General features: G+C 44.7%; 1 protein-coding gene across 1 annotated transcript in view; it reads left to right on the top strand.

The window, feature by feature from the left end:
- Atp8b1 (ATPase phospholipid transporting 8B1) overlaps positions 1 to 14,819 on the top strand; it is a 137,734-nt gene that overhangs the window by 51,288 nt on the left and 71,627 nt on the right. Inside the window, exon 2 of the mRNA XM_052201387.1 lies at positions 7,734 to 7,936. Coding sequence (XP_052057347.1) covers positions 7,756 to 7,936 — 181 coding nt within the window. The 5' untranslated portion in view covers positions 7,734 to 7,755. The remainder of the gene's footprint in view (positions 1 to 7,733; positions 7,937 to 14,819) is intronic.

Raw genomic sequence — 14,819 nt, forward strand, 5'->3', positions numbered from 1 at the left:
GCAGAGATGTTACTGACTGGGGGCATGGGCCATCCCTGTGTCTGGGTTCCCGTCGCTCTTATGAATACACTTAGCCCATCTTGCCAAGTACTGGAAAAACTTCTGGTCCATGCTTACTTCTCTCCCATTTAAATCTAGAGTTCTATAATAGCATCAGAAATTCCCGTTTTTTTATTAATTCAACTCTAGGGTGTTGCTGTGAAGGCAGGAATCTGACGCCCCCTGCCTAGGTTCCTTTTCTCCCCCTCCAGCCTGCCCTCTCCTGTTAAGAGGGACGGAGTTTATCACTCCTCCACGTATCGCAAGTGTTAAGCAGGCAAGTTTGTAAGTGCGGTTTGTTAGAGGGGTGATTACACAAATCCTGCTGTTTATCCTTCTCATCTTCTGGGCTTTGTGACCTTGATGGCTGAATAATTCACCAAGGCATATGGAAAATCTGGGGCAGAGGGAGTTCTGCTATAGTGACGCTTCTCTATGCTTTCTGGTCCCTGCCTGTCCGCTTGGCTTAGGCATATGTCTTAGTTACTCTTGTAGTGCTGTGATATGACACTACGACCAAGGCAACTTATCAAACAAAGTGTTTCATGTGGGTTTCAGAGGGTTAGAGTCCTTGATGACAGAGCTCTTTCTCTTGAAAGAGATGAGAGCTCACATATTCATCTACAAGTAGGAGTCATCAAGAGGTAGAAAAACACTGGCAATGGCGCCCACCCACAGGGACTTGCTTCCTTCAATACATCTCCTCCAACAAGGCCACACCTCTTAATTCTTCCCAAAGAGTTCTATCAACTAGAGGTCAAGTATTAAAACATAGGACCCTATGAAGGCTTTTTTCATTCAAACCACCACAACAGGTCTGCAGGCAAGTTCAGAGCCTAGTGACCAGCAGGAGACATTCTATTTGAGAGGCTGTCCCTGAGGAAAGCTGGTTTATCTCAGGGTAATTCCCACGTGAAGAAGATAAGGGAGGCAAAGCCAGTCAGAGAAAGTCAGGCTTGTTAAGGGTACACTGAAACCTGTTATCGGCCCATTACAATGGTGAAAAGCTTTGAGTTGAGCCAACTTCTAAGGTGAACAGGCTTCTGCAGTGCACGGTTGTTGAGGGCGAAAGTCACAATGTTGGGGACTCATGTGCTGTCAATATTCTTATCTCTAACAGGAAGCCAGAGAGGTTGGGTGGCCCAGGCTCAGGCTTTCTTAACAATCCTCTTCAGAGAGCTAACTTCAGTCCTATTGGGGAGCCTAATGCTCTCATTAGACCAACACTCATAATGACCCCAGGCTCTCCCACACCTGGACTCTTGGGGAAATAAAAAACTCTATCTAAACCACAGCACCTGGTAGGCTCTGACACACTGTGTATACTAAGGTGGCATGGGGCTGACAGGCTGCACCCTCTTTGGTAGATTTAGATTTTGTCTTGAAAGTCTTTATCATTCAAGAACAAGGAGAAAGCAGGGGATAGAATTTAGCATTCACACACCCTGAGACTTTCACATGCTTTAGTTGTCTACATCAGTTAATTCTTACTCTGAGAGACAACACTCTTCCCTCCCCTTTTCTATGGGAAGTGTGAGCTTTCAATGTGCTAAATTACGCACTGAAGTTACAAACTAGTGAATCTTGGAGCTGAAGTTCTAATCCAGGCCCATGCTCCTCCTTCCCTCCCTCCCTTCCTCCCTCCCTGCCTCTCTGTCTTCCTCCCTCCCTTCTTTTCTTCCTTCCTTTCTTGAACATGCCATCACCGTTTAACCCAGCCTAGCCTCAGACCTGTGTCCTGTCTGCCTGGGCCTTCCAAGTGCCAAGCCCAGCCCCGACTCTGGCATAGGTATGGGATGACGAGGGGCAGGAGGGCTATGGTATAAGCCTGAAGACCAGTATTTGGCCCAGGAACATTGTCACTGTGTCCCATAGCATTGGTCTCCATTCCCTGACACCCAGCCAGGTCCTGGTGGCTTATTAGAGATCCAGGGCTCCTCAGCTGAGCCTTGCTTTTTCTTTTCTTTTTTTCTTTCTTTCTTTTTTTTTTAAGGGCTGGAGAGACAGCCATGGGTGCTGGGAACTGAACTCTTATATTTTTGGTTGTGAGCCTAGCCTTTAACGGCTGAGCCATCTCTCCAGCCCAGAGCTTTGCTTTTTCAAAGTGGGCTCGCCACATACTCTCATCCCTGCAGAATATCCTATATTCTATAGTAACCAGTGCATCAGGATTTAAATGCTCTACCACTTTGAACCACTCAGACCCTTGAGATGGTGATGTTTTGCTACATCTCTGCCTGTTCTGCTGGTACCTAGAATGAGAATCCCAAGGAATAGGGCACTGGGGGCAGAGGGAGAGGAGGGGAAGAAGAGGGAGGAGGGGAAGGGGGAGGAGGAGGAAGGTAGATTTGATCTTAAGTCAATTTGTGTTACTAGTCAGGAAGATTAATTTTTTTTCCAATGTGAGGTAAAATTAATTCTATAAAATTATAGTATTTATTCTAAGGCTGAAATCAAGCAACTTTCCCTTTCAAGGTGTACACAACGTGCATTTCAAGCAGCGATATATTGGATATATTGATGTAGCAATGTGAAGCCTACCCCAAAAACCCTGAAAACAATTTCGTGGCTCCTTGTAAGTAAGCTGACTGAGGATGGTTTCTAAGGATAGATGACAGAAATCCCCCTGAATGCTACAGCTCAGTGACAAGTTAAAAAAACAAAGTATAAGTTCTTTAGTTATTTGTCTATCCCCCCCCCCCCCGTATGTATATATATTTGAGACAGGGTCCCATGAGACAGGCTGGACCCTACAGTTAAAGCTGAAGCTGCTCTTGAATTATTGATCCTCTTACCCTCCCCTCCCTGCTGCTTGGATTACAGTCATGTGCCGTCGCCCATTTCCGTGGTCCCACTTGTTAGGCAAGCACTCCATCTCTACATCTTCAGCTTTTTTGTTTGTTGTTTGAAACCAGGTTTCCCACAGTGCAGATTAGCCGCAAGCACTATGTAGCAGTCAAAGCTGGCCTTTGAACTCTGTGTGTACAAGTGTGTGTGTGTGTCAGCCAGGAGTCAGCTCTCCACCTTATTTGGGGTGACAAGGCCTCTCAGTGAACTCTCGAGTTTGGCTAGACTGGCTAACCACCCAGTGAGCCCCAGGTACCTGCTTATGTCTGCCTCCCTAGCACTGGGACTCTAGGAACTCACTGCTGTGCCAAACTTGAATTTAACATGTATACTGGGGATGTGAACTCAGGTCTTTGAACTTGCTTGACAAGTGCTTTACCATCTAAGCTGGCCCCTTGACCAGCCTTCTGCCCCCACCTCCAAAATGCTGAGATACCAGGTCTGTGCTGCCCCATCAAGCTCTGTGGTTCCTTTTAGAACATGATTATACTATACAGTTTAAGGGGGGGGAAATACTGGGGCTGGAGAGATGGCTTAACTGGTAAAAGCACTGACTGCTCTCCCAAGGTCCTGAGTTCAAATCCCAGCACCCACAAGGTGGCTCACAACCATCCGTAATGAGGTTTGATGCCCTCTTCTGGTGTCTGAAGACAGCTACAGTATACTTACATATAATAAATCTTTGAAAAAAATGGGGGATGCCATCTTAGGGGCTGGCATAAGCTGAGTTACATCCCCAGGACCCACATGTTGGAAGGAGAGAACTGACTCCTGAAGTTGTCCTCTGTCTTCTACATGTGTGCCCAAGTGCATACGCATGTGTACACACAGATACACACACACACATACACACACACACAGACACAAATGCTTGTTAATAAAAATACCATCATATTTGGTCGTGAATGTATATGAAGGTTCCTCACAGCAAGGGAAGATGTGTCATCCCAATGATTATCTGGTATATATCTTTTCTGGTTACATAAGAAAGAATGAGGGAGGTAACACCCCAAAATCAAAATGGCAACTCTTGTTATTAAGGGACATTTTCCCTTAATAACTACTTTACCTGGTAGTAGTAGTTTCTCATCCCCAAAAGGTGTTCGATTTACCCAGTTTGTTGTGAATTTTATTTGGCTTTGGACATTCGATGTTGACCAGTTGTCTTATTGATCTTATTTAATTTCATTATAGTTTTAGGGGTTAGCAGGCTTTTTCTATAAAGGGCCAGAGAGAAAATACTTTAGGGTTTGAGTCCTCATGGAGTCCATGGTGAGTACTGTAGTTTGCACTGTTCCTGCAGCCATAGGCAATACTACCTCGATGGATGAGCAAAGATGTACCAATAGAACCTGAAGAAAGGCTACAGGCCAATTAGAGCCCCCGGGCTATAATTTACCAACTGCTATCTAGACTACTAGTCCTATAAATACAGAATCTAAATTATACCCTCTTTGACAGGTGTGGCACCTGGCCTGGGATATTGTGGTGGGCAAGAAAGGTTAGTCCTTACATGCAGGGTCTTTGGAACCTTACTAGAAGGCCTACGCTGTTTCCTATGCATGCTAAGGTCTTGAACAATGCTTTTTTGATAGTCTCAAAAGAGCCAGCCTCTGAAAGAGCTCTATACTGCTAGACTTCTGAATTTGGCTGTTTTGCTGGTTTGTTTTCGTCTTTACTGAATTTCAAGTTTTAAGCCTCATCCAATATTGTTGGAATCTAATGATACCAGGTAGGAGGTATGAACTGCAGTTTGATAGCAAAGAATGTTGATAGCAAACATTTTTCTTTGCTATCTTTGTCTCCAAATCTTTGCCCTCTGTGTCTCCAGATCTTTGAATGCCAAATAATGTGGCTCTGAGTTCCTGTAGAACAGTGGTTCTCAACCTTCCTAATGCTTCAACCCTTTAATATAGTTCCTCATGTTAAGGTGACCCCCCCAAACATAAAATTATACTTCATAACTATAATTTTGATACTGTTATGAATCATAATGTAAATATCTGTGTTTTCTGATGGTCTTAGGTTACTCCTGTCAGAGGGTCATTTGACACCACCCCCCAAAGGGGTCACAATACACAGGGTGAGAACCACTGCATTAGTGATTGTGGTCTAGTCAGGTTCCTGTATGTTCATACCTGTGAAAATGCTAGGAAGGATACAAATAATAATGCTATCTGTGGGGATAGGCAGGTACCCACCTGTTCTATGTCATCGGCAGACAGGGACTTTGACATTGTAGTCTAAAGAATGAGACTCACTCATGTTTAGACTGAGGGGAAAAAATAGGATCAAAGAACCCAAGGCAGAGAAGATAATGGATAATGCACCAACCAACTCTGTGATAGGGATACTGTTATTCCATCTTACAAAGGAGGAGACGGAAGTTCAGCTGATGAGTATCAGTCAGGATCAAGCTTTCCTTCAGGGGAGTGTACGAGATACCAAACAGTGGGAAACTGCCATGCAGAAACATTTTTAGGTGGTAAGATATAGCAAATGCTTTCATTTCACCCGTCGCCACGTCCACGTTGATTAGGAATGGACAGAGGTGCAGTGCAGGTAGCTCACCCAGAGCAGTTGGGGTTTTTTTCAAAGAGAGTGTATTATTTTTATATGCTAGCCAAAGCATAGATGCTACTGTATAATAGAACCAAATCAGTTTAATGGATGCACAAGTGACAGCCACGGATTGATAAACCCACAGAAATCTGAAAAGAAGAAATAAAATCTCCACAATGAAAACCAAACCAAACCAAACAAAAGCAAAAACAAACACACAAACAAAAAGCTGGTAGGTCTACTGGCCATTACCACGTTTACCAAAGAAGAAACAAAGCATGTAGACAGGGATGGACCCAGAGAGGAGAGGGTCACGCCCATGCTTATCCATGCCACAAAGACTCCATTTTTAAGGGGATGTAGTCTATGTTTTAGGCATAATTTTGGAGCAGGAAAAGTGTAAAGTCTGGATGAGCCCTTCTGTTTGCTGTTGTAAGTAACACTTATCTAACCATAGACACAATGGCTAACAGCGATTACTGGCTAATGATTACTGAGTCCTAGCTATCAGTGACCTACTAATTGGCATACTTTGATGCACCATTCGCTTAAAGATTCCTTTTTATCTATGTATGTGTGTATGACCATGGGTTCGAGGGTGCCCTCTGGCCTCCAATTCCCTGGAGCTAGAGGGACAGGTGGTTGTGAGTCACCCAGTGTAGGTTCCGGGAACCAAACTTGCGTCCTCTGGAGAGGAAGCAGGTGATCTTAGCCGCTCTCTCTAGCCCCACTCTTTATACTTAAAATAATGCAGACGCCAGGTGCTGACATTTGTATCAGTAACTATTCTGCTTCTATGGGGACCTATGGCTCACCTCTCCCCCACAACGCATTGTGGCATCCCTCCGTGCACTCTCTCCCAGTCATGTTCTTAATTGATGTACACTATTCCACTGAATGAGCACTGATTCATGTGTATAGTGGATACTCTTTAGATACCTGGCTTGCTTCTGTTTTTTTTTTTTTTCTGTTTTAAACTTGGAAAGTTCTTACACCCATTAACATAAATGCTATTCTACGTGTCTACGAGATGCTGGGTTTGGTATAAAGCATGCTCTCATGTCAAGAGTTCCTCTGCAAGCAATCTGCACCTAAAGTCCATAATAAGTTATAGCACAGAAGCAGAGTATACGTGATATTTCCTGGAAGGTGATGGTTATTGTCAGAAGGTTTTTAAGATTCCAGAGTCTTGGTTTTCTTTTCAGTTGAGAACGAGTAATGATGCCTTCCTCGGGGTGGTATGAAACTTTCAAAGGTGCAGTGTTTATGGAGCCCGTAGTCCAGGGCCTGGTGTACAGTTAACACTAAGTGACTGTGGGCTGCTACTGCTCACAATGCTCACTGCATGGCAGACTGACACTTGGGTAAATAATGGTGGGTTACAAGGCTGTCCCCAAGTAACCCAAGGAATTTGTATAAATATTTTCCCAATATAAATATAACTCTGGGTATCGTTGTTTCCAGTGTAGTTATGTTATGCAACAGCATACCCTCAAACAAATTCTAGAGAGGAAGGGAGGATGGTGGTGGGAGGAGGGCAGGAGATGGAGGGAGTGTTTGTTCCTTGAAGCAAACTGATTAAAGGCTCGAAGTATTAGCATTCGCAGGAAACAGTTATCTTAAGGCAGCAATGTTCCAGCTCTGTCTAAAGTGGGAAATAAAATTCCACAAAACATATTAACATAATGCAAATAAGTCTGTGCTTCTGGGTAGTGTACAGCTTTTTTTTTTAACCAGAAAGTACTTGTTACTACATGACTCATGCTTTAATACTGCTTAATCTATTTCATTTTTATTTTAATGTTGAATGTGACCCTACTAAATTTATTTCACTGGGTAGAGATGGACAATCTGAAATACTACCGTTAAGGTTTGTGTGACCTCCTAGAAAAATAGAACTGAGAGAGATTGAGTCTTATAGTTACATGTTGCTATATGTTTGTGTTGCTATATGTGGGTATTCTATACAGGTACATGTGTATATGCAGGTTCTAGATGTACCAGAAGTGAGAATGGGTATCTCCCTCAGGTTCTCCTGCTCCTGGGTTGCACACACTTATAAACTTCTTTCCCCCCTCCCCCTCAATTCTGATCTGGCACTTAACCCATAGTGTTTTATTGTTCTTGTTGCAGATCAAGTTAGACGTTTAGATCACTATTGGTGAATAATTTGCATTGCCAGTAGGACAGTGTTCTGTAAAAGGGGTTGTATGACAGGATGCAGCAAGATATAGCCCAACACAGCAAGGTCCCGATTCACTCTTGTCTCCTCCTTTTCTCTCCAGGTAGTTCCAGTTTGCCAGCAGAATGAACACAGAAAGAGACTCGGAAACAACGTTTGATGAGGAGTCTCAGCCCAACGATGAAGTGGTTCCCTACAGTGATGATGAAACTGAAGACGAACTTGAAGACCAGGGGCCTGCAGTTGAACCAGAACAGAATCGTGTCAACAGAGAAGCGGAGAAAAAGAGAGAGACATTCCGGAAAGGTGACTGGGTAGAGGACCTGCTAAGGGTGTTCTGTATACGTGAATGCTTTATGGGGCGGGGGAAATGTACCAGGAGGGTGGCTTGCTCCTTTGATGTCCTCCTAGGATGGCATTGAGCAAGTGCCTGTCATCCCCAACATGGCAAGGGTGAGAGTGCATATCTGACAAGTTCTGTCAAGAAATCAGAAGGTTTGGTTAGTGCATATATTTTTTTGCAAAGGGAATTGTGTGTAGAAGAGTCAGCTTGCTACTGCAGTCAGGGATCTGAAAAATAGACGTGCCAATCCTAATAATAAATAAGATTTTATTTAAATGATTTGCATTGCTAAATGGCCTAAGACCTAATGCAGATCGATTGATATTGGAGGTTGGGGAGGTAGCTGAGTGGGGTAAGAGCACTTTCTGCATAAGCGTGAGGGTTTGGGTTCAAATCCACAGTACCCTTATAAAACAAAACAAAAACAAAACAAAACAAAACCAAAACAAAACAAAACTGATTATGTCTTCCTGTAGCCTTGGTTCAGTGTTAGGCAGAGGAGCTGAGGGCTTTCTAGATGCTAGCTCAGCTCCAGGTTCAGAAGCAGACTTTGTCTGAGGGAAATAAAGTAGAGAGTGCTAGAGAATGACACCTTATATCTTCCGCTGGCCTCTCTCTGCATACATGCGCAAGCACACCCGAGCGTACAGTTGATCATATACCATATCATATACCTATGTGTCTATGAGGGTTGACTCTGTACCGACAAATAGATCAACAAGAGCAATAATAGCCACACACAGTTTTTTACACCGTGCTGAAATAAATGCACGCTGGTGGATACTCAACCAGTGGGTACAGACCTGTGAAACGTGTCTTCTCTCTGCTCCTCAGAGGTCAGGATGGCACACACTGAGGGCAGCTTCCCAAAGAACTTTTAGAGGCAAAGACTCCTTGGAGGAGCAATACTGGGACATCTCCTTGGCTGTACATTGGGATCAGGACATAACTCTGAGCCCTTTTGTCCTTTCTAATGCTTCCTGCTGCTTTAGGGGACCTTGGAGCCTCCATACCTTCTGTTCAGTCACTTGTGAATGTAAAATGGCTCTGACCCTCCAGAAAGAATTTTTGTCGGTTATGCTTGCGTGTTTACTTTAAAGATATTTGTATTAATTCTTTGAGAATGTTATATGATGCATTTTAATTAATTTATCTCCAATTCCTCCCTTTAGTTCCTCCCAGATCTGCCGCCATTTCCTACCCCCTTGGTTTTGTTTCTCCTTTTTCTTTCAATTTAATAACCCAATAATTCCAACTGGTGCTAGCCATATACTACTGGGCATGCGGCCATCCACAAGAGCGTGGTCAATCAATCTACCAGGAATCATACCTTTAAAGGAAACTGACTCCCTACCCCAGAAGCCATAGCTGTTTGTAGCTCCCCAGTTGAGGGCAGGGTCTTAGAAACCTGTTCCCATGCCTTCCATTGACTGGCTTGATCCTGTACCAGCAGCCATAGCTGCTGGGAGCCCTTGAGTGCCTTGGTCCTGTCATATCTAGAAGACATGTTGTGCTCTGGTCCTCTCCAACCTTTGGCTTTTACAACCTTTCTGCCTTGGTGATTCCTGAGTTTTGAAGATAAAGTGATTATAGATGTCTCTTTTGTGACTGGTCATACATTACTGCATTTTGAATTTATGCATTACCTACCATCCATTATATTAAAAATTCTTATCTAATGGACTGAGAAAGCTACACTAAACTATAGGTAAAGAGATACAGATTTAGAAACCAATGTCACTACTATGCAAAATTATAATAGTAGCTTCACTCCTGTGACCCACAAACTCTTAGCCGTTGGTTTTCTGTCTGCTTTGCAGTATCAGACACATGTTTCCATCTGTGGAGTGGGGCCTTACATTTGAGCAGAAATTGGTTGGTTATTGGCACATCATTCATTCCGCTATTGTACAAATGGTCATATCTTGTCACTCTGGTCATTATTGTAAGTCACAGAGTTCACTACTGAGTTCACTACCAATGGCTTCCCCCATCCCGCAGCCTTCAGAGCGCCTTCTAGTGTTAAGAGAGCTAGCCACCATGGAGGAACCAAGCAATTCCAACTTGGTTTCTCCATGTCCTGTGAGGTGTGTGTGTGTGTGTGTATGTGAGTGTGTGTGTGAAACACACGTGTGGTATCAGAAGAAATTATTTTAATGGGTCTCTATTTGTCATGAGGGGCCAGTCTGTTGCTTCTTGCTTGAGTCAGGCCAGCTTCAGACAGTGTCTAGATGAGGAGCTTTTTATACGGAAGGGCAGACAGGAAGTATTACAGGCTTTGCAGGCCTCACAGTCCTTGTCAAAACTGCTCTACTCTACCAGTAAAATGGCCACAGACAGTGGCCACTTTCAACCTTCTACTTTCCCCTGTGGATTTATTGGTTCCTGCTGCCTGGCCCACCCTGGCAAGCAAATGTGACTTTCTCTGTGGCTTGTCTGCTCCTGAGAAAAATTAAGACTCTTCTCTTTGAAGCCCAGGCTTGTCTAGGATTCAGGTTAGTTTTTCCTCACTGGTGCCCCAGATTCTAGCAGGAGGAACAGTTTTTCCTTGCTGAGCGTGCCTCTCCGTGACATCCAGCCCCCCAGATGGTCTCCCCAGCTCAGCACAAGAACCGCTGTGCTCCCTGAGGTTGTGCCTCCCCGTTTTTACCCTGCAGGGTAGGGATACCTCCCCGGACACTCCCCACCTGATATTTTCCATTTTGTGGTCTGCACCTAACTAAACCTTTTTCCTCCCCTGAACAGTTTTCACCTGTCAGAGAGTGACAAGTACCAGGTGTAGAGGCACAGATCTGTCTTCCCAGAACTTAGGAGGATCACAAGTGTAAAGCCAGCCAGTCCCAGGTCAGCCTAGGCCACATAGCAAGATCCTGTGTCAAAAGGATCCCATAAAATAAGAGGTCGAGCCTGTAACCCCACTTCTATAAAGGGGTCGAGCCTGTAACCCCACTTCTATAATGGTATTTTTTTTCTTTTTTTTGGGCGGGGGTGTGGATTTGATTTTTTTAAGGCAGGGTTTCTCTCTATAGCCCTGACTGTCCTGGAACTCACTCTGTAGTCCAGGCTGACCTCGAACTCAGAAAGCTGCCTGCCTCTGCCTCCCAGAGTACTGGGATTACAGGCGTGCCCCACCACTGCCCGGCTATGGTATTTCTTTTTAATTCTAGTCAGACTGGACCACTCTCTATCCCCTTCTCTCTGACTGTGGTAGAGTACAGTGTGTGTGTGTGTGTGTGTGTGTGTGTGTGTGTCTGTGTGTCTGTGTGTGTCTGTGTCTATATACAAAGGGATTTTAAGAGGTGCCATCTCGCCACCGCCTATGAGACCCAGAGAGGCCTTCCACTCCTAAGGGTTATCTGTCTGCTCTCCAGCTTCATGTCACTTAAGTGGGTTGGATCTGTGGGTTCTCCCTGTTATCTTCCACTCGTGAGCACTATGAGCTCACTGTCCAAATCAGAAAGTATGAAACTCAGAAATCTTTGATTGACGTAAAGATGAAATCACTTTGATCTAGACAGGAAGGCGGCCTCTTGTCCCAACCGGTCCAAACTGGTACGGGAGGAATGGAGGCAAAGCTGAAGTAACCCAACAAGTTAATAGAGAGTTCTAGCTGATTGCCTGGGGTGAATAAAAAACATGCCTCTTCCTCATTCCTTCCTCCGAGGCCCAGCCCGGTATCATAATCTTGGAATCTCTGCAGTGTGTAGATATCTGGGGAGTTGGCAGGAGGTTTGTCTCTCTCTGTAGGGTGAAGGGCAAACTTGGCAGTTTGTGCCTGGGGACACACAATCAGATACATGGTCCAGTGAAGGGACTGGGGTTGGATGCCCACAGAAATGTTGGAAAAGCACCTCGTGGATACAAACATCTCCTCTGTTCTTTTCCAACTCAGGCTGTACTTCATGGTGGTTAGCGCCCTTCACTGATCATTTAATGACAGATGAGCTTATTTCTAGATTCCTTTCCTTGTTGTATGGGCATTGATGGAGCTTGGTTTTCTAAAAATAAAAATGGTTTTGACACTTGTGTGTGCATGTGCATGGTATATGTGCACGGCACTGCTCGCATGCGGAGGTCAGAGGAAAACTTCTGGGAGTTAATCAGCTCTGTCGTTTTACCAGGTAGGTCGGGAGATTGAACTGAGGTGGTCAGGTCTGGTGTCTGGTGCCTTTATGTACTGAGCCATCTCTGTGCAGGTTCATAGTCTAGTTTATTTTCCTAGAGGAATTTATTGGTTTTCATTTTTCAAAGCTTCTGTCAAATGACTGCCTATGAGTTCTGGTACCTGTCTGCCCTCTGTGAACACTAAAGGACATCCCGTAGATTCCCGGTCTCTTTGTTGCCATTCCTCTGCCCTGTACAGTTAGCCAGCCATATTCCCTTCTTCCCTGACCCATCTCTGTCCCCTCCCCGACCCCTTTTAAAAGTTCTAGGCCATTGTCTCAGTCACATTAATGTAACTCTGATCTTCTGTTTTGGTTGTTGTTTTGCTGTCCTTGACATTGTACACCATGGGTAATTTACTACAAACGATTCAATTCTTAGGGACCCGGGAGTAAACCGTGACCCACCACAATGCCTACTAACTCCTCAGCCCAGCCCGTTCCAAGGCACCTCAAAGTGCAGAAGCCACAGTCACTTCTTTGATGACATCATCACCACACTCTGTTTTCTTGTTTTTTTTAAATCAAGAGAATTCCCTAGCTGACTTGAGCTTTCTTGTTAAAGCCATGTCAAACAAGAATTTTAAGAGACCCATTGAACGTTCCTTTCCTTTGAAGAGCTATTCTTGTGTGCTGGTGGAAAGAATGGAGAGCAAGTGTTAACATGCTTCTAGAATGCTCCAGGAGGAGAGATAAGCTCTCAGTGTTCACTGAGGTAGTCTTACTCTTTCTTGTTTGCCTTAAGCAAGGGTAGACAAACAACCAGCAGACACTTGCTGCTTGCCTGCATGGGAACACTGGCTTCCGGGGAAGACTAACAGCCCTGCAGGCTTTGGTTGCCCCTGAGGCTGGGAAGACATGGAAGTCTTATTCCCTCTGGGGTTTTGGGTTCTTCATTAGTGTCAGGAGAAAACACTCTGACTTTGGGGAGCCAGAGAGTTCTATCCTTCCTTGGTTGTGGGATGCTGGGTTTTAGCTGATATCCCCAGACCGATTCTTCTGGGTAATAATTCTTCTCTTCTGGAAATGCTTCGGAGATGAAATCCTCAGGAAGGAGCATGCTCTGGAGAGGATTTCTGGGTTTATGCAAATGTAGGCTTTTTTGAGCCTGGGAATGGGGTGTGAACGCCGCCTCCCACCTCCTTCTCCACCAGTAGACTTATCTGGTAACTCCTGTCTTGCTTCCTGCTCTGGCTGGCTTCCCCATTTACACACAGCTTTTCTGCCCCAGGCCACATTCTGACCTAAACTCCACCTTCTGCCTGGGATGCCCCAGTCTACAGTTCTTATGAGCAAGCTTCTGGAAACCACTATCAACTATCGCACCTTCCCATCCCCCTGGCTTCTTCCCCTCTGTGGGCTCCCTGATAATGTCCTCTGGGGGACTACAGATATGCTTTCTTAAAAGTCACCAAGCACCACCTTTCTAACACTGCCCTCAGAAAACCCTGTCGCCCTCCTTCTGTCTTCCCCTCTCCCCCCACTTCCATTCTTTGCTTGTCGCTGTTCGTGTCTACATACTATCCTGTGACAAACTCAGCCTTTAAACCCACATCATAGGGTCAATTCAAGAAATCAAGGGGAAAAAAAAAGAAATTAAGGTATTTGCCACGGAGCCCAAAGACCTGAGTTCAGATCCCCAAAACCCACCTGTTAGAAGGAGAAAATGGACTCTCTCAAGTTGTCTTCTTAGAGGACATGAAGATGCACACACACACACACACACACACACACACACACACAAATGCATAATAAACAAAATAAATAATTTTTAAAATACAAATTAAAAATGCACATGCAATAGGCCCAAGTGTGTGTGCCTGAGAAGGCCAGGTGTGTGGCAGTTAAGAGGGAAGACCCCAGACTCAAGCCAGTAGTCCTGCCTTCCCTATTGTCTTAGTTAGAGTTTACTGCTGTGAGCAGACAACATGACCAAGACAAGTCCTATAAAGGACAACATTTAATTGGGGCTGGATTACAAACCTGGCAGCAACCAGGCAGGCTTGGTGCAGGAGGAGCTGAGGGTTCTACATCTTCATCTGAAGGTTGCTAGCAGAATACTGGCTTACCAGGCAGCTAGGATGAGGGTCTTAAAGCCCACGGCCACAGTGACATACCTATTTCAAGGCCACATCTCCAAATAGTGCCACTCCCTGGGCCAAACATATTCAAACTACTACAACTATTCTAACTGTCTGGCCTTGGGGAAAGGGCTTTATCTCTCTGAGCTTTAGGGTCCTTATCTGGAAAATTGGATTGATATTAGAAGAGATTTTATGGTGATTGTGAGAATTAAATTAGAAATAAATGTGAAGAACATGTTTTTAGGCATGTGGTAAGTACCCAATAAATATCAGCTGTTGTCACCTCTGGCCTGGAAGTTCTTTCTTAATCTCTCTTCAAATCCAAACTACCTTTCCCTGACCCTTAGCTCTTGCCTTAATATTCTATAGCAGATTCATTTTGGCCACTTCTTTTGTTCTTTGGGCTCATTTATTTGCATTCTTGCCTCCCAGAGTGAAGCTGTGGGGTCATTTATTAACAGAGTCCTCCTGCCCAAATCCGGGAGGGAGGGAGGGGTAGATGGCTAGCTGGATTCCAGCATTCCAGGAGATCAGTTCCTCAGATTGAGAATATTTTGTTATTTAGGGGTCTTCTCAGCCCCTGCCACCCCAAGGCTTGT

The sequence above is a fragment of the Apodemus sylvaticus genome, chromosome 13 (genome assembly GCF_947179515.1).
Source record: "Apodemus sylvaticus chromosome 13, mApoSyl1.1, whole genome shotgun sequence".
In the NCBI taxonomy this organism is placed as follows: Eukaryota; Metazoa; Chordata; class Mammalia; order Rodentia; family Muridae; genus Apodemus; species Apodemus sylvaticus.